Source organism: Clarias gariepinus, chromosome 28, assembly GCF_024256425.1.
Source record: "Clarias gariepinus isolate MV-2021 ecotype Netherlands chromosome 28, CGAR_prim_01v2, whole genome shotgun sequence".
Lineage (NCBI taxonomy): Eukaryota > Metazoa > Chordata > Actinopteri > Siluriformes > Clariidae > Clarias > Clarias gariepinus.
The window spans coordinates 16,814,160-16,839,494 of NC_071127.1; the positions used below are offsets into that span (position 1 = coordinate 16,814,160).

A 25,335-nucleotide genomic window follows, 5' to 3' on the forward strand; every position below is an offset into this window, starting at 1 on the left:
TATTTTCATATCCTTGTATATCATTAATCGCCTGCTTTGTCTCTTCCTACAGAGTCCCCGCTTCTTTTTATTCCTGTTTGCCCGTATCAATAGCAAAGACAATGAAAACTTTTGCGTAGTAAAAATGAATACGGGTGAATCCTTAATGCGCGCTCTCTCACTGTATTAGTGAGGATTTTAATCAGGCTGTAAATTCTGTTTTGTTTCCCCCTTCATTTCGGGGCTGTTCGTTGTAAATCTAAGTGTAAATTAACATTTCATTTGCACACACGGCCTTTGATGAAGTCAGCACTTGGACCGGCGCCGTCCCGGAGTCTATCCGCAATGCAAATGAAACTGTTAAGTCCGACCCGATATAAATCTGACGATTCTTCAGCCTTCTATCTGAAAAGCCCTCGGGATCTAAAGCGTGTTTTTCAGGGCTCCGTACATGAAATGCTTTTCGTTTTGAATTATTATTATTTGTAGTGCTGTTGTTCTTGTAATTTTTGGTAATAGAAAGCGGAGCTGGAGCTGTTATTCAAAATGAAAGAATAGCATTTTTCTGTCGATGCTTTTAAATCCTTTAGCCGTGTGTTTATCAATAATCTATCAACTGTAAATGAAGTGTATTGTCTATAATACCTCTGTACACTAGGCACATTTCTATAGTAATATAGTTCAGACTGTTCTTGTATTGGCTCGGTGATGGATAGCATATTATCAGAGAGGCAAAAAGTGAGCCAGTGCAACATATAGGGTTATAAAATAAGGGCTGGGAAGGCAGCATAAAGTCCAACAAGTGAATTATTGTGCCCTATAATTAGATTCATTTAAGCCTTTAACTGAGCTACATTCACTCCAATAATAATAATCGTAACCAAAGGTGCCAATACTTTCAAAGCATTTTGAGAAAATGACACAATGGTCACAATTGTTACTTTTTACTTGTTCATTAATCATAAATCATTACAGCGCCATAAAGCAGTAAGTGTTCTAAGCATTGTGTGTGTGCTTAAACGCTGTGTTTTTTTTATTTTCATTACACGCTGTTAAATGGGTTCTCATAAAACTAAAAAAATGATTCAGGTGTGGAAGTCGGTTTTATCATTACACATTTATTTTATGACCCAACTTGGTGTTACATTAACAATGCCCCGAACTGTACAGCGTTCTCAGCACAGACGTTCACAGCCAGACGTCTTTTCCTAATTTATTACAAATTCTACTGATACAGGAAATTCTATATGTTCAGTTTTTGCGTTATGAAAAATAATAAATAAGTTAATTTTATAGGATATACTCTGCCTCATCAAAACAGTCGTCACAGCCTATAAGATTGAGCTTGACCAGCTTCAGTTTCGATTAAGGCGCACAGTGTGGTGTCCATGTCCTGTGTGAAAATGATTCCTCATGCTCCAAGAAGCGCTCGTTCACATTTCCAGACCCTGGAATATGGCCGTACATCAGACCACACTAGTTGTTTTCTTTGCTTAATGATAGACAATAAAATGATTCTTTTGAAAAAGTGTAGGTTACTGAAGACAGTGTATAAAGTAAAACTTAAATTATATAATTAAATGATTAAGTAATGTTTTGTTATGTATAAATTACATACAGTTACAATCCAGTAACAGCTTTCCAATTATTTTAGAAATATTATATAAAAAAAACAAGTTATGTAAATTTTTTTCCGTATTTGGTTATGTTTGTCATCCACGTGCCATTCCCCATCCTTGAGATATATCCGTCATTAAAGGGTTGTGGTGGCAGCTAGACACCCTATTGGTACACACTATGGGACATTTGACACACTATGGGCTAATTGTAACTGTAAAGCCCAATTAGCCTAATCGAACCCTCGACCCTGGAGGTGCAAGGCAACAGTGCTAACCACTAGGCCTCCCTGCAGCATGCCTAATGCACGTTCACGCAGATGAGCAGGGACCCTGGGCATCTTTCTTTGGGTGTTTTTCACAGTCGGTAGACAAGTCTCTTTAGTGTCCTGCGTTTTTAGAACTGTGACCTTAAATGCCTACTTTCTGTAAGCTGTTAAGGTCTTAACGACCATTCCACAGGTGCATGTTAATTAATTGATTATGGTTAATTGAACATGCAGGGAAAACATTGTTTAAACCCTTTACAATGAAGATAAAGTTATTTGGATTTTTACAACATTATTGTTGAAATACACAGTCCTGAAAAAGGGACGTTTCTTTTTTTGCTAAGTATATATATATATATATATATAAAGTTTTTACAATAAAGTAATTTTTTTTTAGCATTTAAGAGAATTCGCCTTAGTTTTTCTGGAGACTTTGACCTGTTGTAGTTGCTTCTAAGGTATGTGGGCTAAATTTATGTGGCCACCTAACCGTCACACTCATGTGGTTCTTTCCCAAAATTTGGAAGCACATACCTGTATAGAATGTCTCTTTATGCTGTAGCATTACAATTTCCCTTTACTGTAACTAAGAGCAAGTCTTGTTCCAGCATGACAATGCCCCTGTGCACAAAGCTTCACTGTGCTTTAGGGTTGGAGTAGGAGGAACTCAAGTCTCGTGCACAGAGCTCTGCATGAACAAACCCATGGGCATGGACACAGATTTCTACAGCTTTACTTTAGAAAATCTAGTGTAAAGCCTTCCCAGAAGAGTGAATTGGGATTGAAAATTGGGAATAAATCTGTGTTACTGCCCATGGTTTTGGAATGGGCACATATGGGTACGACTATCAGATGTCCTCAGTCGTTTTTAACATCCTGCTCAGAGTAGATACAATATAAAGGCAATGAGTAAAACTTGCTATTTAGGGGAGCAGTACTGTGGACTAGTGCAAATATCAAGATACATTAAAATACTTATGACCAAATGAGAGCGCCCTGGTTTATTTTTGTGTATAACTATTTGAAGTAGGTTCACAGATTTTTTTAAAAAATAGGACGAAGCTAAAAATTTATATACTATTACTTCTACTGCTGCTAATACTAATAATAATAATAATAATATGATTTTTCTGCCTTTTTCTTTGAGGTATTTCTGCCGTCGTTATTAGAAAATCATCTAATATCTCGAAATGTAATTCTGCATTTTTACTTTTCCTCTCTGATTATATAAGTACCCTAATCATCACTGCAGGATTGTAAGTATTTCACCCATTGTTCTATTCGTCATGTTGCGATTCAGACAGAAGTTGATTAAATGAAATGCTTCATTTCCTCTGCTGTTTCCATGCAACTGGAATAAGAAGATGTAATTTAACATTGCAGTAATTGTGCACGCTGGAAATGTTTTCCTCCCAAAGTTGGTTCAGTTGCTCTGCCTTTAATAATCACTTTCAAAAAAAAAAAATACAGTAAGTACTGCATGCCAATAAAGCTGATTAAACCACTCGTTTCTACAGTAAGTTGGTCATTTTATCAAGGGGTGTTAACGGCTTTAGATTGAACGTGAATATCCGAGCTGTGCTGAGAAACTCTTGGTTTATGATACCCTTTGATTGCAAACTAAAAATACTCTGGTCAGGTGTGTGAGTCAGTGGTAGACTGGACCCCGGAGCTTGCGGCTGGTCGACTTTTCCCAGCAGCAGCAGCAGCAGCACAGGAACCTGTGTCTGAGCCAGGTTATAGCAACAACAACAGTATCTTTCAGTTTTCTGTCTTTTTTGATATTACAGCCTGTTATGTCCTTACATAGTCCTCACATTCTTGTGTCTTGTTATTTCCGTTTATTAAGGCTCCTTTAAGGACAGTACTCTATACCGCTGTTTGTGTACGCTGTCCTTTTCTGAAACACGTAGAGATGTAGCCATAAACAGTTTCCCTACAACCTTAACTTCTGACTGATCTTCGGTTCTGCGTATGTGCCCTTTCAAATCTTCGGTTTCTGTAATGGTAATAAGGTGATAGTAGTCCCTGTTTATGATGGTTTTTAGCATAACTGATGGCGGTGAAATTTTAGAGACAGGCCATACTTTTCACATACAGTATGAGCCCCGGGATCATTTCTGAGAACTTTTGAACCCAACATCTGGTTCATTTTTAATCATTTTTAATCGTTCTACGCTCAAGAACCGTTCCCACCGTTAAACGTTCCTGGGTATAGTACAAATCAACCGTGCCTGATGTTAAAACACTCGTACAGACCCAGTGACAGTGCCAAGGTGGTTAGCCATGCTGTTCCCTAAACGTGTTCAGGCCTTGCACCAGATATTGTAGGTTCACTGTTCCTCAATATCTCTTTCTCTCGCTCTCTCTCTCTCTCTGAATGGATTCATTTCAGTATTCTTTCTTTACACCCCCCTATTGACTGGCTTTCATCCTTTCCCCCTTGGGAGAATTCTCAGACACCAGCTTAAGGGCTCTTCTGTTACTCTATTAGCTCAGGTAGAGGCAAGGAACATCGAGGCAAGTCAACACAGATGTAGATTTCAGGAGCTGAACGTACCCAGACAAACAAAAAAAAAAAAGGCTGATATTAATAACCAATGCTTTTTATATTTAATGTAAAAGAAAGTGAATAAAAAGTTAATTTTCAAGTTAAATAAGTTACTCGATGATATTGGAGAGTAATACCAGTTTCAGGTTCCAAATTTCAAGTTACTCAAAGAAATTCCTGCTGTATTACCGTGTCCTTTTAAATCACAGTTTTTTGGTGATATACTTTGTGGTGCCACTTAAAATAAATTTATTCTGCAAGTCACCAGGCAAAATGCTTCATGGATGTTTTTGCTTCTGCTTTTTGTTGACTTGTTCCCTTCTTACTCAGTGAGTGGCCATTTTTGTGATGTAGGTGTTACTCATTTTCTAGCCAGAAGGGAAGGTTGATAAGGATAAGTTGAAAGTTGTGGAAAAATACCTAGAATGCATAAAAAAAAACGGTAAAGTCGATTTTTACCACTTTTCTTTTTCTTGGATAAGTTTTACTGCTGCATAGTGCAGTTTTTTGTTTGTACTGTTGACACTAATCTCCAGTGTGGGGAGCTTTTACAGTACTGTGTCCTCATTGGCCAGCTGCATTGGGTGGGTGGGGCAATGCCAATGCATCAGTGCTTTCGGGCTTGGGGGTGGGGTGTAGGGGGGTCTTACAGTACAGCATACCGACAGTTTTTTTGCTGGCTCTAAGTGCTGCATCCTCATTGGCCAACTTCTTTGGGTAGGTGTTATGATGCTGGTTCCTCATTGGCCAGCTGCTTTGGGTGGGTCTTACAGGACTGCATTCTTATTGGCCAGATGGCTTTGAGCTGGTCTTAAAGTACCGCATCATCACTGGCTGGCTGCATTAGAGTGAGTGTTACAGTACTGTGCCCTCATTGGCCAGCTGTCTTTTTTATGTGTATTATAGTACTACATCCTCACTGGCCGCCTGCATTTGGGTTTGTTTTACAGTATTGGATCCTTATTGGCCAGCTGCTATTGGGCATGTCTTGTAGTACTGTGTCCTTATTGGTCAGCTGCATCTGGGTGTGTCTTATAATACTCTGTCCTCATTGGCCAGCAACATCTGGGTGTGTCTTATAATACTCTGTCCTTATTGGTCAGCTGCATCTGGGTGTGTCTTATAATACTCTGTCCTCATTGGCCAGCAACATCTGGGTGTGTCTTATAGTACTCTGTCCTCATTGGCCGGCTGCTTTTGGGCATCTTATAGTACTGCATCCTCATTGCCCGACTGGCTTTGGGTGTGTCTTATAGTACTGCATCCTCATTGGCCAGCAACATTTGGGTGTGTCTTATAGTACTGCATCCTCATTGGCCAGCAACATTTGGGTGTGTCTTATACTGTAGTACTCTGTCCTCATTGGGTGGCTGCTTTTGGGCATCTTATAGTACTGCATCCTCATTGCCCGGCTACCTTCAGACGTGTCTTACAGTACTGCGCTCTCATTGGCCGGCTGCCTTTGGGTGTGTCTTATAGTACTGCATCCTCATTGGCTGGCTGACTTTGGATAAGCTTTACAGAACTTTACTTTCTAAAGATAAGCTGGCTTTAGAGCTGCAGTTTGTAAAAAAAAATAAATTAATTAAAAAGCACTATATAAAATGTACATTTCTTAGCTAATTTTATTATTATTTTTTAAACTTTTTATGATCTTTTGTTCATGTGGAAGATAAACAGGTTCGCCTGCAGTTACTTGGTTTGTAATCACTGCTAGACACTCATGATAGGAAGTGTGTATCAGTATCAGTCTTACATGAACTGAATTACTTCAGTGGTGGAAAATCCAAAATTGTCTTGTCCACCATGGATTATTGGCTTATTATTCTGTTAATACTAGTGGAGACATCCCTATAGCTCAGAAGATGTCTGGATTAACTCCAGTAGGGTCTGTCTACCTATTATCCCAAAGTTAGTTAGGTAACCCTTCTGATTTCACATTTAACTGAATTTGGAAAAAAAATAGCAAAATAGCAAATAATAGATGACTGTCCTCAACATCTCAAATCCACTTGCAAAACTTCTCAAAAAGGCCAGAGTGTGCAAGAAGGCAGGCGTATCATAGCAGCGGACCTACTACCACATGGTGTCGTGGTCATGGTCACGAGAGGATGAAAACAGCTTCTGGTGGTTGGGAACGAAAGGAAGGTTTGGAATCTGTCCTGATCCTCTCGTACAGCTTTTGTTTCTAATATCCTCTCGGTTCAGCCTTCTATCCTATCTGTATATTTCCAAGTAAATTTACCCTCCTGAAACAAGACGTGATCTAAAGCATGCAGACTTTTTTTAATTTCTTCTTTGCTTCGCTTGCGCTTCCGGGCTAGGGCTAGTATTGTGCACAATCTGCATCCTAGGAAATGACTTGCGTATAAAGAATATGCATGAAGTAAGGTACCTGTGGTGTAATAAACTGAAACAGAGCACTCCTCTGGGTAATGCGAAACACCAAATAAAGATGCCGGCTTTTAAAATGACAGAACCGATCCTGCGAGTTGTGCATCAAAAGAGGAATTGGCAATTTGCACTCAGCAGCTAATGATGCATTTTTCTGTATAGAAACAAATTGTGATCAAATGATAATTAATCAACGCAAACTAGGGCTTGTGTGTTGAGACAAGTCCAGGACACACTTCCTGACACATTGCATGTGAGTGAATGCTACTCTAGACTGGTGCCAGGCACTTCATCTTTGGAAAAAGGAACAAAAAGTCCTGAATGACAGGAAGCTTCAGCTTCAGCTGTAGGGAATTCTGTAAATGCCACTCAAAAAAAATGTACGGCGAGACACTACAGCAAATAAGCTGACATCCAGAGTCGGGTGTGTTCATGTGGTGAAGGTAAATATGAGTTTGGACGCTTTTGTTTTTCTTCTTATATCTTTCCAGTGAATAGCCTATATCCACTTTATATTTACACGAATAATGCTTTTGACTTTGTGCCTATACATATAAATAAAACAGGCTATACTGTAGTTATAGGCATACATAAAGGTACGTTTAGAAAATATTAATTGCTAGGGAAAAATGTATAAAGACATCCCAAATGACCTATATTACTGCTTTGTTGCAAAGCCATTGTTGCAGCTTAGAGATGTCTGTGTCTGTTTGGTCTTCTTGGCCAATCATTTTCAATACTACAAGGTTACGGATGTCCTTCTGACAGACATAAAAAATAAAATGGTTCTTTAAGTATTGTAGAATAATTTAAATTGTCCTGGAATGTGGCCGTGCCATCAGGGAAGAGAAACGCCATAGATGTGACGCTCATTCAGTACATTCAGGTCGTCAGCGGACTTCATTGTATTGCCGCATAACATTGCTGAGTCTAGACCTTAGCAACTGAAGCAAGCGTAGATTATAACACTGCCTCAAGAGGCTTGTACAGTGACCACTATGCATGATGGGTGCTTCCCTTAGTGCGCTCTGAAATAGGCTCAATATGGACTCATCAGACCACATGACCCTTTTCAGTGGTCCAAAGAGCAATATCTATGCTCCCTAGCAAACTGAACCCTTTGACCTTATCCCCATCATCACTGATCGACAGGCTAAAGAAACAATAAAAAAAAAAAAAAATCGGTTGTTTTTATAAGAACCTCAGCAGCGACCTCATTCCCCCTCTCGTCTGTTTCAACCACACAACATTCAGCACTAGCAGTAGATTAGTCACCGGCCTGAACATCTGCCATCATCTGCACCTGTTTCTAACTGGTATCTAATGTGTCGACCCCCTAGGGTAAAGAAACAAAATACATATCATATATATAAATATTTAAAATGTACCATTTTGTATTCCAACGTATTTACAGTGCACTTTACAGTGATATTTATTTGTCAATTTTTTTCAAACCATTCATCATTTTCCTTCCACTTTACAATTGTGTGCCACTTTGTGTTGGTCTATCACATAAAATCCCAATAAAATACATTTATTTGTAGTTTGTGGTTGTAACATGTGGACAAGTTCAAGGGGTGTGAATACTTTTGCATGACACCATATCCAGGCTAACCGTAAAAAATAATGACATAAGTGGTTTACATGTAGCAGACGCCCTTATCCAGTGCGGCTAACATTTTTAGCCCAATATGCATCTGACCAGTTGGGTTAACAATTTGGTGGTCGTGGGATTTGAACTAAGCACCTTCCGAACCGTATAGTCCAAAGCCTTAACCACTGAGATACCCCTGACTCTTATGATCGTTCTTATGATCATTTCGAGGATCACATCCAAAATCAATGCGTATGTTATGACGACAGATACGTAAATTCCTGACTATGATTACGTTACCTGTAATAACCGTCAGCATTTTAAGATTAAATAATTGTACAGGTCGGTTTTACGGTTTGGATTTTTATGCGGATTTATGTGACTTAATTGTGCAGCACGATTGGTATTGAATTGAATAAAAAATGTAATGCTTAAAAAATTGAATGGTATTAACAGTTTGCATATAATTTACAGTTTGTAAGACCTTTTGCTCGGGGTGCACCACAGACGGATAAGTTTATTACGGGAAAAGGAATTGTTTTTAAGGAGGGAGGAAGGAAAGAAGAGTAGGGAAGTAGTGAGGTGAGCACGTGCACGTTCCTGGAGCGCATGGCATCTCCCTGCTCGCATGCCGACCTCTAGCTCCATGCCTTGCTTTTAGCTGATAGCTAATCTAGCGGACCAGCCGCTGCACGGATCTGCAGATAAGGAGGCCGCCTACCTAGTGAGCCTTCGGGGTGAGCAATAAAAGATTTACTTTTATTGCACGCCCGTCACTGACACACATCCTGACACAGCTCTAGTAAATATCAACCTTCCAAGTGTATTTAATGACGCAAACAAATTGGCTGAATACCTAATCCAAGTCTACAGCTACAGTTACAGGTCCAGAATTATAGTATAGACTATAATTTCAAAGCTTCGCAAAAACATCTCCATCATGGAATTTAACTGCCCTACTGTATAAACCGCTTGTTTTTTATGTGTCGGCAGTAATCATTTCTTTGTGTGTTTATGGTTTTATTCATCCAGGCTGAAATATCACGAGACGATCTCGAGTCTGATCATCGCGTGACTCAAGAACAACGCAAGTCCCTAAACTCCCGTCCCCGGCCTCTTGAGTGAAGTGATATGTAGGTACATATATTTCTTGTACATTTCTACCTGATTTTTGGGTTACAGTCCATGATCAGGGGTTGGGAATTTATTTTTTGGGCTTGCATGGGGGAGGGGGGATGACAATTTGCTTCTGTCAGTGTTCTAACAATGTACAGTATGAATTCATAATGAGGGACGAGGCTGTGAAAGAGGACTGATGATCATGGTGCTGCTTGATGAGGCTTATTGGAATGAACCATAACTCATGTCATGGTGGAAACCGGATGATGCTTTGATACCGAGGCTTAAATCAACAGCACCCGAACGTTACAAGAGCTGAAATAAGAGTTTGGTTTGACACAGGGAAACGGTTATGGTGTGTGTGTGTGTGTTTATAGAGTCATTCTGGATAAGCGGTCCTCTCAGAGGGACAGCAGCCCACTGTGGACTTGTAATCTGAACAAGTGACCATCTGCTCAGGCCTTTCATTCTTCCCTGACTCAGCTTTTACTGACAAAAAACAGAAACACACTTTAACTTTCTGCAATGTACTATGCCTAAGATCTTGTATTTGATACCAGTTTTGGTCTTGATGGGCTCAACAGATGATCAAAGGATAAAAAGCGATTTACATTAATTGCCAAACAATGACTTCTTAGAATTTCAGCATCAGAATTTAGATGACTTTAATCGTCTCATGGTTGCTGGTGCCAGACTGAGTATCTCACTGAGGTCTGAGTATTTCCAAAACTGCTGATCAACTGGGATTTTCACACACAACTATCTCTAGGGTTTACAGAGAATGATCTGAAACAGAAAAATCAGGGTCAGACGATAATGACCAGACTGGTTCAAGCTGATAAAAAGGCAGCAGTAACTTAAATACAACCAATGCTATGCTGAAGAAGGTGGCACAGTGGTGTAGTGGTTAGCACCTCCAGGGTCCGGGTTCGATTCCCGGTCTCTATGTGCATGAAGTTTGCGTGTTCTTCCCCTGCTTGGTGGGTTTCCTTCCACAGTCCGAAGACGTGTAGATTAGGCTAATTGGAATTCCCAAATTGCTTGTAGTGTGTAAATGAGTGTGTGTGGGTCCTGCGTTGGATGTACCCCATCTCGTGCCCTAAGCCTCCTGGGATAGGCTCCAGGCCCCCCGCGACCCTGAATACAGGATGCTGAAGAGCATCTCTGAACACACAATACAGTATGTAGAACCTTGAGGAAGATGGGTTATAGCAGCAGAACTTTAGAGTGTCTGTCAGCTTAGAACAGGAAACTGAGGGTTTACATGGGATCCCTAAAATTGGACAATTAAAAATTGGGGGAAAACGTCTAAGGGTCTAATGAGTCTTGATTTCTGCTGTGACATTCAAATGAATTTGGCGTAAACAACACAAAAGCATGGATCCACTCAGGCTTGAATTGGTTTAGGTGGTGGTGTTTGATGTGGGGATATTTTCGTGGCACACTATGGGCTCCTTAGTACCAGTAGAGCATTGTTTAAATGCCACAGCGTATTGTTGTATCCATGTCCACTTAATTGTTTCCATAAAGCTCAAAACTCATCTCAACTGGTTTCAACGAGTTCACTGGACTCAATCGGCCCTCAACAGTCACCAGATCTCAATCCAGTAGAGCATCTTTGGAATGTACAGTAGGGATGCAGGGACAGCGGTTTGCTTAGTGGTTAAGGCATTCGCAAGATCCCTGTTGGGCCCTTGAGCAAGGCCCTTAACTGCTCGGATATGTAATGAGATGTAAAATGCTTAAAAGTAGAAGTTGAACAGAAGATTCACATCATGGACATACAGCCGACTCACCTGCAGCAACTGCCTGACGCTTTTATCTCAATATGGACCAAAATCTTGTGGAATCTATGCCATAGAGAGTTAAAGCAGCTCTGAAGACGAACGTGGCCCAACTTGGTACTAGTAAGATGTACCAAACAAGATGGCCAGTGAGTTTAAGTCTAGAAAACAAGTTTATATTCATTTTTTATAATCATATATTAATAAATAGGTGATGTTCACTTGATCTAATATGTTTTCGCTTGAGGAGTTATCGTTTATTTTGCAGAGCGGTGTTCAGGTCGGGCTACAGTCCTGTCAGAACGATCTAATCTATTATCTATTACAGTGGTTTATACAGCCTCATCGATCAGAAATCTGATGGCCGGCAGCACTCTGAAGAAGCTAAGCATGCACACAGACTAATGTTCTGAGCCTCTTAAGGGACAAAAGATGAGGAAAGAATATGAAAATAACAGCAGAACAAAAATAATCTTAGAAGAGGGAATGAATAAAAAAAAACGATTGATTCATTTATTAAAAAGTATTGGAAAAGTTTATTAAACAATTGTAAGTTCAGTAAATTTCGATTTTAAATTTTATTTTTCAATTTATTTTTATTTCATTGCAAAAATCTATCTTAAGTTTAATTGTATTTTTACAATGTAATTTTTCTTTTATAGTGTATTTTTTTTTAATTTTAGGTCAGGGACAGTCATAAAAGTGTTTCACTGCATACTGCATATGGTTGTGTGTATGACAAAAAAAAAAAAAAAACCTGAATGTAAATTTGAAATAGGTGTTTTATAAAGAACTAGATGTGCCCGCGACTTACATAAGCGTGTTTTAAAAAGTGTTCTGTTAAATTTTAGAATTAACTAAATTTTTTTACATGTAACCGCGGAATGAAGGTGTAAGATCACGTTTATTAAGTAGATTTCAATTCCACACATTAGCGTGTGTTAAAAAATGTACAGTGCAATCTGTTGAATTTTGAGAAGAATGAATGATTTTTTTAATGATATAAGGCCGTTTTCCATTTAAATTTCAAAGTAGCATATCTTCTCATCCCAAAGACCGATTGTGATGAAACAAAACCTACATGTGACCTTAAGCACAGCCAAATACACACATGACAACCCCAGTAAAATTGCTTAGGTAGTTTTTACGTAACGTGTGCACAAACAAACATTCCAGAAAACATCTTGATATGTTCTAGTACTCATTTTACGTCCTGCCAAATTTTTTTTTTTGCAAATATCTTCGATGTATGGACACACCAACTTTACAGTTTTATTATATGTATAGATATACCGTGTATCACTTTTTCCCGCACTTTTTTTACGCTAGGCAATATGATTTTTAGAATTGAGTTGGTTTTGCATAATTCTGATTGCACGTACATCCAGGAGCTGATCAAAACTTGTTTTGCAAGATTAAGTAAAGACATAGAACCACGGTTTCCAAGAATGTTAGCAAGCACAACAGGAAGAAGAAAACTGCGCCACTTTCAGTAGCGGTTTTTAAAGCAGTTGGTGCCAAGAGAAATCATAAATTAAGGTCAAGTGAAGTTTAATGTGTATTTATTTCATATTTTACTTAATTTAAATGTCTTTTTAAAATGTTTTATGGTTTACTGTATATATGCAAAATTTTTTAATATTGGTACAGATTATTTGCATTTACATTATTTCCTATGGGAAAAGGTGTTTCGCAATACAAATTTCAAAATGTGTTGTACAAAGTCATGTGTCGAGGTACCACTGTAGTCCAGTAGAAGTAAAATGTATGCGTTTTAAAGTAATGATAATTTTGGTTCTACATTTCATGACATATTAGAAAACCCAAATCCACAGTTTGATATCCGAAGCCTTTTCCGTCGACACACTTCCGTATTAACAATGCTGCACGTGCAACCATCGGTACGCCCTTATTATTCTTTTTATGGCAGCTGTCGTTGCATTTTCTGCCTTTACATTTGAGAAACTATAAACACACCAGCACTAGCAATTTTTTACATGCACTCACTGAACCATCATACGTCAGGACATGTACCGCAGGGTGAAGCCACGGTGCTGCAGTGAGAATGAAACCTGGCAAGCTGATGGTAAAAGAAGTTTTTTTGGATACTCGGTGACACATCTCACTCTTCCACTACATCATTCACAAACATGAGATTTAATCATTTCAACTTAACAAACCAATCATAAGTATGGAACTAGAGTGTTGTGCATGTCTGTGCGTGTGTGTGTGTGTGTGTGTGTGTGTGAGAGAGAGAGAGAGAGAGAGAAAGAGAGAGAGAGAGAGAGAGAGAGACTATTTATAGAACGTGTGAGATTTTTTTTTTTGCCTTTTATAATAAGCACATTCATCAAATAATATAAAATCTTTAATGAAGTGTCATCTCCCAGTGTTCCTACTGTAGGGATACTTTCAAATGCTGGTACTCCCTTTGCATTCAAACCTATTGTAATCCCATTCCGTTAGAACTGCAGGTCCTCATGAAGCCCATATGCCAGACAAATGGAATATTTCAATAGCCGTTAAACTGAAGTGGTGATTAAATTTGCATCTGTAATACCGATATTACAACAGCGGTGTCAAACATACGGCTTGCGGACGGGGACAGTCCCAGGCCATGAAAGAAATTAGTTTTAAAATAAAATCATGTTGAAAAGGTTAGGGGGAAAAAAAAAAGAAGCTATCCTTTTTTGTTATTTCATCAAAGAATAGGAGAGCGATACACCAGGGTGATAAATTCAGCTACAGAAAATCCGCTAATGATATATAATTCAGCATTCTGACCTTCTCCAACACCATACTACTCCCAGTGACCTCAGGTCAGCTAATCAGTCTCTCCTGTCACTTGCCCAGTCCTGGCTTAAAGGAAAAGTAGATTGGACCTTTTCTCTTCTTGCCTCGAGGCTATGGATTTTATTGTCACTCAACCTGGGTTTGGGCGATCTGTTTGCCCCTTTTTTCCCCTCTCTTTAGTTTTTTTAGCTTTTACTGCTTTCTCTTATTAATTTATTTCAATTTCATGCATTTGATAATAGTGATGATAATGATGATGAAGAAGATGATGATAATTTTTTTTACTTAATTGTGGTTTTAAATTAGGTTGCATGGTGGTGTAATGGTTAGCGCTCAACCAGTTAGCGCTGGTTGTGCATGGAGTTTGCTTTTGTCCCCCCCATACTTGGTAGGTTTCCTACTGTTTTTTTTTTCCAAGGTCAAAAGTCATGCTAGAAACGTTAATTGCCATTTCCAAATTTTCAAAAAATTGTGTTAGTGTGATGGATTGGCACCCTCTATAAGGTGCCAATCCGGAAAAAATCCGTTTCCAGCCGGTGAAGAAATGTGTGAATGAGTGATTTTATTTAATTAATTGCCCTTAAAACTCTTAGTGATCTTGAGTATTATTAGTAGACTACATTGTTTGTATTTAAGACCTAGCAGCAAAGGATCTCAGAATGCACAGCACGTCAACTACAACAACAGAACCCCTTATTGGGTTACCCTGCTGTGGGTCAAGAACAGGAACCTGAAGCTAAAGTGGGCAGATTGAAAAAACATGATAGGATAATTACTTGTCAAAGGTAGCAGAGGCAGAGGAATTTCTATTAAAGTAGCAGTACATGTGTAAAGTCAGTTGTTTTTGGAAGCTAAAACAACATTTAAACCACCTAGGTTTTGGGTTCCCCTTGTGCCAATGGGGGATCTCTGCCCCACTTGGAGAGAGGCTCTGGTGGGACTCTGGGGGTGTGCTGAGGTGTCTGGAACCAGGATGCTGGAAGCTGATCCTTTGGGTTGTAGGGTGGGACCTCCGTGGATTGGACTTATGTGTCTAGCACATCCTATGGGTGCTTGATTGGAATGGGATCTGAGGAATTTGGTGGCAGGGTTGGTGACTCTTTGCCTGCTAAGCCCCCATACATGCCAGACTTGGATATACCGATACCTTTCTTTTAGGAAAGCTGTACTATGTTATTGCATTGTCTTTTTTTTCCTGGGATCAAACTAGATGGGTTGTCCTTTGGTTCCGGCAGGCATGAATGAGTTGTTGGTGCCCATGATCCTGTCACCAGTTTGCTATAGTGTATAGTTGATCAGTGTTGTTCAGGTCATCTGGCGGTGGTGTTGATGTTATGATTGATTGGTATACTTCAATCAAAATGGAAAAAGATTAGATCAATGACATTGAGATAACATTTGAACGAATAACTCCACCACAGTGACTTCAAATCCCCATACTTACTACTAGGGGTTAGAGGCAACAAAGTCGATTTCTTGACTTTAGCCAGAGGCACCAGTAGGGATTCTGGGTCCCCTTAAAATATTGGGTCGACAACCTTGACAAATCCAACCTGTTTTAGTTGCCATAGCCTTTTTAAAGGTCATATGTCACTCAAGAGCTCTTGGAAGCATCCTTACTTACCAACCCTACCTCTCCTGCTTCCAATGGTAGTAGATTCACAGATATTGCTTTATCAAGCAAAGAGCGACACAAATAAGTCCTCAAACAGTTAAATGCAATTTACCATTAAGCAGTATGAGCATGCCAAGGATACACAGGTGTGTGCCACTCAACATCCAAGATCCATTCACAAGCGTTGTGTGGTCACAAATTACGGTCCGATGTGGTCACAAATTAATTACAAACATATGATGTTATACAACATTAGGGTGTTTCTATCTGAGTCTCGGGTTAGTGCACAATACAGCTCTGAACGTTTGCATTTAAGATTCAGCATCCTTTACATGGTATACATTCTGATTATCACCCATATGCCAAACGTTTGATATCATCTTGTCTCAGATGGTCGTTTTTATTCAGCACCTGTTCCCATGTAATGACTTGCATCTTAGGGTAAGTGCGAATATGATAGCTGGTGTATGGACGGCCTTTTCTTGCTGTGATGAGTGGCGCATTTGGTGTAATGGCTTATGAGTCTCGTTGCATAGAAGAGAGAAGACCTCAATGTGTTCGCCGTTATATCACCATAGATCAAACCCCGTTTTCCTGGCACACTCCATGGTCCTTTACGCCGCAGTAGGAGTGGCAGCTGGTGCACAGAGCGACCTGAAAATGATTCATGGAGTTGCTAGTGTTTCACTCGCCAATTGAGCTGTACTGCTCCGCGTATCTTTCATCGACTGATTGATCGAATGATAGGAGTCACAATGACTCCGGAGCCTATTACGGCAGCGTTGGGTACGAGCCAGAAGTACAGCTTGAGCTGGTTGGCTGACCTTTGCATTTACCTAGGGGCAATTAGTGTAGACACTCATCCTGTTTTTCTATCTATCTATCTATCTATCTATCTATCTATCTATCTATCTATCTATCTATCTATCTATCTATCTATTTGCTTAATTAGTTTGGGATGTACTATACAGATGCAGAAGGACAATTTGATTTTCTGTGTGTGTGTTAACAGACTCGTTTATATTGATGGGGTAAACCATGAAACAGTGCTAGGGTGTAATGGTGATTACTTTTGATATTGCTTGAGATGTCCTTGTAGAACAATAATAAACAAATCTAAACTATTAAATGACACACTCACTCACTCACTCACTCACTCACTCATCATCACTGCTTTATCCTGACTACAGGGCCTGAAGCCTAACCCAGGAGACTTAGGGTACGAGGCAGGGTACACCCTGGACAGGGTGCCAATCTATCACAGGACACACACACACACACACACTACAGGCAATTTGGGAACATAACCTAAACTAATCTGCATGTCTTAAGACTGTGGAAGGAAACCGAAGTACCCGGAGGAAACCCACCAAACGAAGGGGAGAATATGCAAACTCCATGCACACAGAGACCAGACCCTGAAGTTGTAAGACTGTGCTAAACACTAAGCCACACTTACGTAAATGACAGCCTATCGTTATTTTTTAACTCCGTCATTGCTTCAATTGCAGTTGTTAAATGCTATGATGAACTGGCTCTTGTTAAGAGTGTCCCAGAAAAGGGAGACCAAGTCCAGAGGAGTTATCATGGTCAACAATCGGCAATTACAGGAACGAAAAGCAATTTAGATTAGAACATGCATGAGTGACCTGAGCATAAGAATCTCGACTATACCCCCTTCTGAGAGAGAGGTTTATTACTTCTGTAATAAATGTCGCCATGTTGCCGAACGCAACATAGTATCTATTAAAACGCTGTTTCTTATTATATCTTATAGTTTCTCTTATACATCTGAAAGAAACTAGTAGATCTAATAGAGCGTGCTATTTGATAATCTAAAGTTTTAAAAGAAAGTTATTTCTGAGTTGAGTTTGCTTGAACTGTTTTATTCATGGGTTTAGCTGTGGATATAGTATCTAGTGCACAGGGTTGACTTTTTTTTTTTTTTGCATTTTTGCAAACTTGCATGTAACAATTTTTTTCCAAGCATCAAACCTGTGTAACGAGACGTTTTCTATATATTTGGACCCAACGATTAAGTACGAAGTGGCACGACCAACCTAGAAATCCTTACTTTCTGACTTTGATTAATTTAAGAAATGCAACTGTGTTTTTTTTGTTTTTTTTTTATGATTTTCAAACTTCCACAACAGACGAATGTTTTTTCGTCCTTGTGTTTTGTCACCGCATTAAACTTCAATTCGGGATCCAATCCAGGAGTGCGGAAAAGCCCTCTCAAGGTCAAGTAGTATATTAGAGCTCCTAACTGATAGTCATTAGCCTCCGTGTTTGACAGAGTCATGCTTCATTAATATGTTTCGAACCTGAAAACACCTACATAGCCATTCTGACTTTCAATATTTGCCAATAAGAATATTAATCCAAATAATACTTGAAGCAGTACATTAGTCAGATATGGGAGGAAAGTAATTGCATACATGTCCAGTAAACAGTAGGGACACAAAGAGACGTGTCACGCTCAAAGGTTCACTAACGTCTGAATTATTATGTGTGTTGATTAGATCTCTTTTACTCTCACTCTGTCATAGCTCATCACTCATGCTTTAAGGCCTGCAGTAATTTTAAACACACACACTGGGCACAGCCTCCAGCTGCCTCTTGCATTCATTAAACCAGTTGTTCAGATGCTAATTGTACCCCATTGGTTTTACAATTTGTCACTTAAAAGAAATGCACTGCTGCTGAGAGAGAATCTCCACTCCCACTTCACACGTTTATTTTGACTAAATGTACAATTCTTGTTTTTTTTTCTTCTTTGTCAAGGTTGTCTACCTGAACCAGTCCTCACCCTCCACTACGCCACATCATGGTGGTGCAGCCTTCGATCCCATTCCTATTGGCCGTGCTGGCGTGCAGCGGGCCGGCCTGGTCGTCCCCGCCGCTACTGCTCCGCCCCCGGGAGCGAGAGAGGGACTCGGGCGGGGCTTCGGGCGGAGTCAACATTGCCGTGGTCCACTCGGGCTCCTCCCACCTCCCGGAGACGAGTGTAGGGGTAGGGGGCACCTTGGCGGCAAGTGCAGGCACAGGAACAGGAGTGGGCACAGGCTGGTCGGGGCAGGTGGGTGAGAGCGTGATGACGCCGTGGGGCCCGGCCAATGTCATCTGGTTGGCAGTGAACGAGAGCAGTCCCGGGAGTTTGCTACTGCAGCTGTGCGAGCTGCTGGCCAGCACACCACTGCAAGGCCTCGTGTTCGAGCAGGAGAAGCCGCCGCCGCCCGAACGTGCCCCGTTGGCACCCGTGCTCGAGTTTGTTTCAGCACAAACCGGCGTGCCTATCATGGCCGTGGGAGGTGGAGCCGGGCTGGGCAGAGAGCCACAGGTAAGCTTTTAGTCATGGATAACAAATATTTCTCATGATTTATCCTAAAATAATACATTTCCCCTGATTTTAATGAAGTACATTATTTTTCATTCCCATTTCTTGATTAATCACTGATAATATTTCACTGACACGGTGCTCTGAACCACGATTTCTCGTCATAGCATTATTCACCTTGTCACTTCACTGGAGGGCTCATTGAATTATGGTGTGCATCTCACAGGAAAGAAAAAGCAAAACAAAAATCAGCGAAACTCGGAAAACCTAAGACTAGTGGGGACGCGCACTTGTCCTTAAAGACCACATTCAATTAAAAACCCGGCTGAAATCTCCTTAGCACAACCCCAAGGGATGGAACCTGTCAGCAGAGGAGCAGAAGAGCAGAGCTGCCTCTTAGACAGGCTTGCCTCGGGGAGCGCACATGTGACCTTCTGCAGCACGCGTTCAATCAATTAGCTTTTAGGTCGTTTAAAGGTGTGTTGCTCGCCAGAGCCAACACAAGCCCGCTGAGGATTCCCTGAACGGTTGTTAATGACTGAAGTTGCACAGGGGTGCATGTAAACAGCTCCGACAAAGAAGGGAGAGTCAAAACAGGCAAATTTTGAGCTCTCGTATCAGTGTTCACTTCCATAACTTCAAATGAGAATAAATCTATTATCGACCATAATCCTCCTTGGTTTCATGTGTGTACATCTGAAATTCGGTTGCACTACACTAGCGTGGCCAGGAATATAAATCCATGTTATGGGAGTCAATGTTTTTTTTTTTTTTCAATAACTTGAAAAAGTTTTGCTTTAACTTCTTCATGCTTGTTTATGCGTTTTTCATGATAACTGACTTTTTCATGGCACATAAATGACCGTAATGCACCTACAGTACAAGCCGGTACAATCCTTAATACACAGTGATCATGGCTGGCTCATGAAATGGAACGTACACTGTATGAAAACGGAACCTAGCGCCATAAATGAAATCAAAATGTCGAGTAGAGGGGAGCAGTTTTGTGCCAGATTATAAACCGCTAATTTTAGCATGCGTCAAAGGAATCATGGATACGTCGCAAATCGACCGCTGGATAGAATTTAATTAAACTTTAATCTGCCTGAAGTTTAACCTGCACCATAAATGAAATTAAGATGTTGATGTTATGAACAGTTTATGTGGCGGATTTAATGATCTCCTTTATGATAAGCTGCTAATAAGCTACTTGCTCAATGTAAACAAACATCTGCACCAATAGATATTAATTAGGAAAGCTAAACTAAATAGAATATTTACTGGAATTAGTTCATATTTTCAATTCAATTCAATTTTATTTGTATAGCGCTTTTAACAATTGCGTAAAGCAGCTTTACACAATCAAAAGAATTATTTACGTTTGTATGGAATTTGAATGTGTGAATCAAAATGGTCAGATAGTTTATATTATAGATATAGATACATTACAGATAGTTAATATGTAGTGTATTTTCACTGCTGAAGTGGTATAAGTGAATTTTAACGAGCTGGAGTCATTTTAAGGCAAAATTGAATCTTTCTCATCTGGGATTCTTTCTCTCCGATTACTTAACAGGGAGTGTATTCGGCTGACGATGAACGAAGTACAACTTAGAGTAAATAAGGTGTAAGATACTCAACCTTACAGAATCTGATTTCTTCGTATTAATAAGTTAGACAGAGATTTCTGCCGTACAGAAAGACAGACAGACACGTACGTAATACGTGAGCTTCAACCTGAATTAATATCAATATCAATATCACTGATTATATTAAAGCTATAGAAAGCTAATTTCTGTACACTTTTTACTGACGCTATTATTATATATTGCTTAACAAATTCTTGGAAGATAAGCATAAGCTCTTGAATGTGATGAAACTTTCTGTCCTAGTGTATATCCAAGTTTTATTCCGCTTAACGTCCATGTGTGTGTTTGTTTTTGCTTAATATCAATTCAGGATATTTATAAAATTGTGACACTTATAGGATCGCAATTGTGATTCCCTTTCCTACCATATACTGTACTGTACTGTACCAGTCAAAGGTTTGGATTTATTTTCTACATTTTAGAACAATACTGGATTTTTTTCAAACCTATAAAATAACACATATAGGATAAGGTACTTATATAACTAAACACAAAGGTCTGCTGATCCGAAATAGTTCCTGCAAGAACAGTATTGTGTCAATAATATATATATATATATATATATATATATATATATATATATATATATATACAGGGGTATTAGGAGTATTGACGCAAAAGTAAAATTCAGTGTTCTAATGGCATTCTTTAAAAAAAAAAAGAAAGAAGCCAATCAAGATAAAAATACAGTTTTGTTATTTTATGTACTACAAAAATCAATATTTATTTGGAAGTTCATTATCTTTCACAACCTCCTGGATCCGGCTGCACATAGAGTCAAAAAGACGTCTGCAGTACTCTGGTGTCACTCTCTCAATCCATGCCTGCTTGATTGCTTCCTGAAGCTCATGTGCTGTAATTTCGCCCCAGCAGTTCACAATTCACTCGAGAATTTCCTAGATTTAGCTATTTTTGTGCAGACAAAAAATGTTGACAACCCGGCTTCAGAAATTAAAAGTCCTGCCGCGTATTTGTTCCATCCATTAACTGAACCAGCTGATTCTCATTAGCGAAACTCTTCAGCCAGATAGGCTTGGATTTCATTTGTCACATGGCATGTGCTGTGCACAAGGAGAACTATAATGCATGGCATATGCTGTCGTAATAATTTTGGCCACTATTGTAGATACTGTCGTTTTTTTTTTGGGGGGGGGGGGTGTCTTGCATATCCCAGGAGACTTACACACACACACACACACACACACACTAAGGGCAATGGGAACGCCAGTTAGTCTAATCTGCATGTCTTTGGACTGTGGGTGGAAACTGGAGTACCCGGAGGAAACCCACCCAAGCACGGGGAAAGCATAGAAACTGCATATGCACACAGATGGGAATCCAACCCGGACCTGGACCCGGACCCTGGAGGTGCAAGGGCCACCTCTGTGAATTGCAAGGAGCAAGACCAAGTTTGTAAGAGGTTCTGAATATCTTCGAGACTGGACCCGGTGCCAGTTTGTCAGTTAGATTGTTTAATACAGTATATTCACGATTTCAGCCAGACTAAGTCGTCTAATAAAATGCCACTACAGCTCCATTGATCTTTCTCTTTCATCTCTCCTTCTTAATCAATACATTTCTCTCATACACTAACCATTAACTACAATTTAGGCATTAATAAATAGACCAGAGCAGGCTTTTGTGAATCGGCAGATGTGGAGGTTACTCAAGCTTGATCGGGGGGGGGCATCTCTCTTGGGGTTTTCTCTTTGACTTTTTATAAAACTGCCAAATGAAGCGTAGAGGAGTTGTTAAATTGGTTTAATTAGGACCGTAATTAATTACATGATGCACTTAAAGGCTTTTGTGGCTATGATCTTACCGCGTTATACCAGCAGAATACTAGAACAGATGTGAATATGGTGAAGTGGTGGGAAGAAGTCACACTTTTGTTCAAGTCACACTTTAACACTTTAAAGATCGATGCATCAGGCCTTTGTCTTTAAATCAAAGTATTCAAGTATATCGAACGTTTGAACATTTTGAACGATTGGAACATATCACAGTGCTGTACATTACAGTATATACTGCGCTACAACAGATACACATTAGGAAGTTTATTTATTTATTTACCTTCAGTGACAACTTTTTTATTCATTTTTTATTGGGGTTGTAGTAAATCTGGTGGATCTTTCTTAAGATCAAAGCATGCAAGGCAGGAATACACCACGGATAGGACGTAGGGATTCCTGTTCAAAAAGGGAAAAAAAAAGATAGAAAAATGAGACTAGTTAAGGAAACATTACAAAGCTACAGTAATATTCAGTTCAACACCCAATGTGGTGGGCAGTTCATGTGCGAAAATGATCCCTCATGCTTCCAGAACCACACTTTCACAATGTGAGGACTGAATATGCCTCGTGCCATCAGGGAAAATAAACTCCATAGATGTGATAACTTGATTATTAAGTACATTCAGGTCGTCAGCTGACTTCATTTTATTGCCGCGTTACGTTGCCGAGTCTAAACCTGAGCATCTGAAGCAACCCCAGATCATAACACTGCCTCCAGAAGTGCATCGCTTCATGCGCTCCCGTTCTTACCCTGATGCACCCATCACTTTGGAATAGGGTCAATCTGGACTCATCAGATCTAGTCACATGACCTTTTCCCATCGCTCCAAAGTCCAATGTTTATATCCCCTAGCAAACTAAAGTCTCACGAACAACTAAACATACTGTAGCTATGGTACAGCACTATTCTTTCAGGGTTTAATAATGTGTTAAAGGGTTTTTAACCCAGTTCCAACCACTAGTACTACTACTACTACTAAGAAGACTAGTCAAAAATTATCCGCACTCTGGTTATTTTAAGACTGTTCTGTTGGCCTTATCAGCGCTTTGTATTCTACTGTCTCCCCAGTCGCCGCTGTGTAGGTGTTGAACGTGTTACATCAGTTTACTGCATTTGGAGCCAAAATAAACGCCACACTTAGGATTAGCACTTAAGAAGAGCAGCATGCAGCAATTTCATTATGCTTGTTCGGTCTGAGGGTGTACCTGGTGCTGGAACAACTCATGGAAGAACGTAAACAGAAGCGTTCGGATATCAGCAAACAAAATTTGGATCAATGAAGGTGAAAGTATCTTAAAGAGTATCATAACTCTTCTGAGATGAGACACGGATTCATCACTATGAGCCTGAAAGTAAACAGCATGGAACGTATGGAACGGAAACGTTTCAAGTGCTGACCAAGAAACAGTTCAAAAATCAACTATCAGCTGGAAAATTCATCAATGCACCAAAGTTTCTTGGGATCCTTAAGGGCCAGTATTGGAACATTATCAGGAAGAAGGTTCCATAATCGACAGTGCTGGTTACAGTGAGACGCTTATTGAAGAGCTGAAACCTAAACTTTGAAAGGTCCTTTGAGGACTGATATCCAAGGCCGTTGTGATCTTGCATGACAATGCACGTCCACACACTTTTGGCCAAACAGTCAACACCCTAGTTTTAAAGTGTAAAAGCATATAGTCCTGATCTCGCTCCATCATTCATCTTTCACCTGTTTGGTCTCCTGAAAGTAACCCTGCAAGGACGAAGATTCACTTCTGATGAAGAAGTGAAGACAGCTGTGCGTTCATGTCTTGCAGCTCAGCCTAAGACATTTTAATAAGGGATATGAAAGCTTGTTGACAGATGGACAAAGTGTATATACGGCTTAATCCTGTTTACAGAGTCGCAGGGGGGCCTGGAGCCTATCCCAGGAGACTTAGGGCACATCCTGAATGGGGTGCCTAACTATCACAGGGCACACACCATTTACACACTACTGCCAATTTGAAAACACCAATTAGCCTAGTCTTTGGACAGTGAGAGGAAACCGGAGAACCCGGAGAAAACCCACCAAACACAGGGAGAACATGAAAACTCCATGCACACGGACCAAAGGAATCGAACCCGGACCCTGGAGGTGCAGGACGATAATGCTGATTACTAAGCCACCTTGCCACATAGGCTTGATTAAAAATGTATTTAAAAAATTTCAACATTCCATTTATATTAATGAATAAACCTGCTGAGTTAATTCAAATGTGTCTAAGGATTTATCAACATCAGAATTATATCATAATTACTGCAAATGAATAATAGTTCTGACAAATCTACTACAAATGTGCATTTACGTAATTAGACGAAAAAAAAGGTCAATAACGTCTGTGGATCTTTTAGTAAATACATTTTAAATTTTTAAAAGAAGAAACTGTTTAATTATAAATGAAAGACGAGTGCTGGAGCACCTTACATACAAAACAGTCTCAGTCAAGGAAGTTCGTTTCAATCAGTTTTATAAATTCTGACTTAGCAAATAATTTACTCCTAGCACACAGAATGAAAATGTGTGAATAGTTCAGAGAGCACCGCCTTGGCTAGTTTTCCAAACTGAAAACTAGCCAAATCTTCTCATTGGCTGATAATATCTCTATTATAAATGTAAAAAAAAAATTAACTAAATCAGTAATTTTAAAGCGATTTAAATACAATTCTATCAGTTGAACTTTATTTTTGGGTTCGTCACATTGGACAACTATCTGAAAAAGTTCTCTGGACATTTTTTTTTTATCAGAATGTACTTTAAAACTAGACGCCTCGAGTGTTTCTAGGATCCTTTTAAACGACATTACATTAGTATTCCTG

At 39.6% G+C, this 25,335-nt stretch overlaps 1 protein-coding gene across 1 annotated transcript in view; it reads left to right on the forward strand.

Moving 5' to 3' along the window:
• grin2da (glutamate receptor, ionotropic, N-methyl D-aspartate 2D, a) overlaps window positions 1-25,335 on the forward strand; it is a 148,784-nt gene that overhangs the window by 28,250 nt on the left and 95,199 nt on the right. The window contains exons 2-3 of the mRNA XM_053489590.1: window positions 9,436-9,536; window positions 18,499-19,054. Of these exons, the coding sequence (XP_053345565.1) occupies window positions 18,542-19,054 (513 nt within the window). The 5' untranslated portion in view covers window positions 9,436-9,536; window positions 18,499-18,541. The remainder of the gene's footprint in view (window positions 1-9,435; window positions 9,537-18,498; window positions 19,055-25,335) is intronic.